The 5,831-nt window shown below is 41.0% G+C and overlaps 1 protein-coding gene across 1 annotated transcript; it reads left to right on the forward strand.

Moving 5' to 3' along the window:
- Positions 1 to 2,959: 2,959 nt before the first annotated feature.
- snai2 (snail family zinc finger 2) lies at positions 2,960 to 4,914 on the forward strand. Its single transcript, XM_080836577.1, has 3 exons — positions 2,960 to 3,092; positions 3,366 to 3,887; positions 4,438 to 4,914. Exons 1-3 carry the CDS (start codon positions 3,014 to 3,016, stop codon positions 4,617 to 4,619), a joined length of 783 nt encoding a protein of 260 aa, XP_080692703.1. The 5' UTR covers positions 2,960 to 3,013; the 3' UTR covers positions 4,620 to 4,914.
- Positions 4,915 to 5,831: the final 917 nt, after the last annotated feature.

Raw genomic sequence — 5,831 nt, forward strand, 5'->3', positions numbered from 1 at the left:
AATCTCCTTTAAATATAGTGCAGGTATAATATTTTTCTCCATAGTGTATTATTCCGGCTGGTACAAGCAGGGTTGTGTGTCTGTGTAGTGCTTGCAATAACATTACAAATGAGACATACAGTAATTAGACCTTGGAATGTCACCTACACATTATGTAGGATGTAGAGTAGTAACACAAGAAATTGCTTTGGTTTACAGTTGGCCACAGAGCCAAAAGAGTGTACTCTGGTATGATATGGAAATGTGTGACATTTTCACAAGTCATGTACAAATCCAATTTCAGATTTCATAAATTAGTTCAGTGTTTTAGGATCACAGGAAATTCCCTCAGCATGGCCTTAGTATTCCTGTTCCTGCAATGATCAAGCAATCATTTGTGTTGCACAATGGTTATATATAAAAACAAATATAAAAATATAACTAATTTCAGAACTGCAATCATTGTATGAGCCATGCTATAAATGCCGTCTTAGTAAGCACACACACACACACGCACAAACACACATACACACGCACAGAAACACCCACGCAAGCGCACGCACTCACACACACACACACACACACACACACATACACACACCCACACACATGCCCAGTGAAGCCAGGGGCGATGCCCACCCAAGGCCCTGCTCGTGCAGTGCTATGGAGGACAAGCACCCTGTCCCTGTCCTCTCATCACTCTCTATCTCAGCTGGTCCTGGTACTAGGGCTTGGTGTCCCCGCTGTTCTCTCATCACTCTCTATCTCAGCTGGTCCTGGTCCTCGGGCTTGGTGTCCCCGATGTCCAAGGGGTGAACCTAGTGAGAACAGACACATCCCATGGGCCATCCATTTTATACAACGCTCCTGTCTAGCTCAGATTCTGCTCCGGCAGCAGAGTGTCTCACGGGAGAGGCTTCTCATGCAACATCATAAATGTTTCTCTGTGGTTATACTGTCTACATACAGGCATCATTTAAAATTCATTGCATTGACTTGTTTCAACATAGTGAATAAATCATTCATTCACACGGCAAATACTCTTTGTTAATATCTCTGGTTTATCCCACCGTGGTGCATGAATAACAACCCGGGTCGTGCTTATAATATTTACGAAACTATTGAAAAAGCAGCTGAATTTTTTTTTTTCTTCTCATTAGTTTGAATGCATTTTCATTTGTGTTTCAGTCACATCCTTAAAACTATACTAATAGAATTAACTGGGAAGATTCTACACTGACGAGGGGGGAAAAGAGAGGAAATATTACAATGGTGAAAAATTTCTGTCTCAACCCTACCTACAAAAAACACTTTGGCTAAATAAATGTTATGAGCTTATTGTGCTACATTTTTAAAAAGGGTATTCAACTGGATTCCAGTCAATGGTGGCCAGGTAAAGAGAAGAATTGTATTATACACACGATAGTATTTCGTGCTAGAAATCTAATGTGTCAATTCCCAACACAGCAAATGTCCTGAAATGGATGCACCAGAGGGTCTTGGCCCTGCTCTGCTTTCCATCATGTAGATGTGTGCCTAATTAGTCCCACTACTGGGGAAGAAATCATGTAAATAATTATTTTGTTATATAACCATTCTGCCGACCTGCAAATAATACTGAGTATAGCTGAAGGAAGTAGGCGGAGGCTATTGAAGTCAGCGTTGATGGTTTCATCTATGAGTTACTGTGCAGTGGAAGTGAGTGAATTTGTGAACAGGTAGCAAAGAGGACGAGGATGAGGAGGAGAGGCACATTTTTATGAGGTCTAACACTTCACCGTCCCGAGTCTCGCCAGTGCAGAATGTTGATCCAGAGTGACTTGATAGACCGATATGACTGTTCAGACTGGTCAAACTGGTTCCATTGCACCCGTATCTGATTTAGGACCAACATATGGAAGTGGCCCGTATCCGAATTGAAAATATCAGATTCCATGTGATTTGTGCTATTAAAACAAAACAAATCTTAGTCACATCAAATTTAAGCATCGTTTGCCTGCAGTCTGAACGCAGCCATACTAGGCTACTGCAGGTAAGCCTCTGAACACAGGAGGGCGTAGTGAAACAGTTCATGCTTCTAAAAAATAAGGGAGCGTTAATTCAATTGTAGATGCCCCTGTCCTTGAAAAGTTATTGGTGATTTCACTTGTAAGTCAATTCTGAGAGGAGAGCCTTATCTTATAATCAAATAACACGCAGTGAAGATTGCTCGTGTCCTGATGTCAGGTGGGATTTCTGGCAATAAGACTTCGATAAGCCATATTGGTCTAATGTAGTTGTCGTTTCATATCACCATATCAAAGTTTTAGAGAGTTTAATTTTCAGCCAGAGGGCTAACGATTACTTGTAAGCTTGCAAGCTCGTGTTTTGGAGATTTTCGAGTTAGCCTATCAGTTATAGGCTAGCCAAGGAAATGGTTCCATTTAATATCAGTTGAGACATTGCTTCTCTCAATTACTTGTAACCGAATTAGACATGGAACCGAATAAGTAGCTGTCTCACATTGTATCTGCTGTAGCCTAAACTTTAATCAGACTTTCAGAATTAAATCAATTTTGTCAAAGTGTAGTTTATCCATTCTAGGCCTACCCCTCTGTTAGTGGCTGCACTATGGGGAATCTAATCTTTAACAGCCGATTTAAAGTGAGGGTGCTTTGGCTTATTGTTGGTGTCGCGTTTAGCCTTAACTTTTCTCAATCTGTCCCACAAGCGTGCCTTTCAAAACACCTGTCTGGTTCCAGGATCGCAACAACTCCGCCTATACCAAGGTTGTGAATAAAACCTAAAATTCTTATTGGATTGAGGGCTGACTCTGTAAATGACGGCTATGTAACCACTCCCCCTACACCTGATTGGGGGTATTTACTTGTCTTTGCAGCAGTGTTGGACTGTTCAAACTGCTCTCTGCTATGGAGTGACATTCCAGTGGAATATGCATTAAGGACTACCACCTCCCCAATTTGTCATTCTATGTGAGGACCGTTACGTTTATTTGCAGTATTTTTTTTTTGTTACACTTTCATTATTTTACAAGATGCCACGCTCATTCCTTGTAAAGAAACACTTCAGCTCAACTAAGAAGCCGAACTACAGTGAGCTTGAAGGTCCAACAGGTAAAAAAAAAAAAGTGTTTTGTCTAAAATAACTTGATTACTAAAATTCAAATGTCATTTAAACAATGTCAATGCCTATATGGTCAAATGTTTTTTCTTTGGCTAGTATGACGTCTCAGAGCAGTTTTGGAAGATCATGCTTGGTTGGTTCTTTAGGACCACCCAAGCAACTGCTTAGCCCATATAATTAGTGTATAATTCGGTGGTTTAACATACTGAATTTCGCTACTTAACACTGAGATTTTTAAACACACATTTTCTTTTCTCTTACAGTCTTTATTTCACCATGCCTTTATAAAAGTCATCCATTGCCGCTCATCTCTCAACCGGAGATTCTAAGTTCGGTGGCATATAACCCTATCACAGTATGGACTACGAGCAACTTGCCACTTTCCCCGCTCCCAAGTGACCTGTCGCCTGTGTCGGGATACCCATCCTCGCTCTCAGACACGTCCTCCAAGGACCACAGCGGTTCAGAGAGCCCGAGAAGCGATGACGATGATCGCATGCTCACTAAACTCACGGACCCTCACGGGGTGGAGGCTGAAAAGTTTCAGTGCAGTTTGTGTAGCAAGTCCTACTCCACTTATTCCGGGTTGATGAAGCACAAACAACTGCACTGCGACGCTCAAACGAGGAAATCTTTTAGCTGTAAATATTGCGAGAAGGAGTACGTCAGTCTTGGAGCTTTAAAGATGCACATCAGAACTCACACGCTGCCTTGTGTCTGCAAGATATGTGGCAAAGCTTTCTCCAGACCGTGGTTGCTGCAGGGGCATATTCGAACACATACTGGTGAGCAGTAATTCACGTTTGTTTTTTTCCAGTAAAGAGGGGGATATAATTACACTAGTCAATTGCATTGACGGATATCATAGTGGCTGTTAGAAGCAAACTTTGCCAAAGGCTGCACTTGTATTCAATTCCACAGACTATCACTCAAATATAAGCAGTGCATGTGTATGTTGAATAACATGAATAATACAGGCCTATTCTTAAGCGATTTGTCTTGGTTTGTGTAAAGACTGCAATAGTGCAAAACAGTTGGTACCAAAGTTGTGTAATGTATGATCCATTATCTCTGTAACTGCCTTAATGTCACTTTTCTCTCAAAGTTGAAACCATGGAGGGCATCAGTACTCTGACCCACCTGTCTCTGAGTTGCCCCAGCTAGTGGAACCCTTTTACAGCTGGCCTTAGTGTAAAACATTGCACTCATAGCCAGTCCCAAACAAATAAATCACTGTGCAGGTTTTGGTTATACCTCTGCTTGCTTTCACACAGGCAATATTTCTTGGTGGCATTTGAATGCTGACTTGTTCCGTTTTATCTCCCCATCCTCCAGGCGAGAAGCCCTTTTCCTGCCCACACTGTAGCAGGGCCTTCGCCGATAGATCCAACCTCAGGGCTCACCTCCAGACCCATTCGGATGTGAAAAAATACCAGTGCAAAAACTGTTCCAAAACCTTCTCCAGAATGTCTCTTCTCCACAAGCATGAGGAATCTGGTTGTTGTGTAGCACACTGAGCTTGGATGCAGCCCCCACCGCAGCCTTCAATGTCAGGTTTCACTGTCACCGGCAACGCTCAAAAGGTGATGTGAAGGCTTGATCGAACATTGCATCCGCATGCTTATGCTGAGAGATTTTGTTGTTGTTGTTGTTGCTTCAGAATGTCTGCTACATTTGTGTGTAAAGGAACAAACCCGAGTGAAAGAGACTTGCAACATCATGTGCCCTTTCACATGCTTTCATCTGAACAGTATTCTTGCTGTGGCAATCAGTGCTGGGCCTCTGCCTTCAGCATACTGTAAATTAACCTCTGGGAGGGCAGAGGGGGTTTTGTAATGTAAGCCCTGAGAAATGTTTTATTCCAAAGCCAAGTTGCCTTATGGGATAGATTTCTGGTGTGGTCACCATTGTATTTAATTGAGAAAACATTCTGACATTCCACGTGGTTTATGGTTGAACAAATGAAAGAACTGGTGCCTTCTGTGAGGAATAGCTGAAGCCATTACTGCATTGGAAAAAAGTGCTAAATGTTCCTGTTGTTTTTATAAAAGGAAAGTATTCCATCTGTTGCACAATACTGAGACAACAGCAGTTTACCAGCACTCAACTTGCAATACTTTTTAATAAGTGCCAACAATGATTTGATGTTTCTTATGTTTTTATAAGCATTTTTTGCTATTGTATTTTATAAATATATATATATATATATTTTGAATGTATGTGTGACTGAAGTGATTGTAACTTGATGGTGTGACTTTCTCAACTGAATGAATGAATGAATTTCAGAACTGTTCTTTTTTTACACTTTTTGAATAAAATGAAAGAATGTCCTAAAAATGTCAATTTTATTACACCAATTTAAAAAGACATAGGGTTGATGATAGTTTAGCCATTTAGTCATTGTGCTGTCCATTTGCTGTCAGAATTAAAAACACATAAATAATCCACAGTAAATTACTGTTAATCTGCAGAGATTGACAAACTGTTCAGCATTTACATATTTATGGAAACCCAAAGTGTTATGTTAATGAGAGTATCCTACAAAATGATCCCACTGCTAATGAGTGCTATTCATCAACAGCTCTGTCTCACCTGCCCATGTCTTGTCCTTTGTCTAGAGTTACCTCTGTGTGGTTTGACTGTTGTGACTGTTATCACAGAATTATGCCGACTCATGTTGCCTCCCACCATTATTCACACAACAACACCAGATAGCACTTCCCTTTCTT

This window comes from Sprattus sprattus (genome assembly GCF_963457725.1).
Source record: "Sprattus sprattus genome assembly, chromosome: 4".
NCBI lineage: Eukaryota > Metazoa > Chordata > Actinopteri > Clupeiformes > Clupeidae > Sprattus > Sprattus sprattus.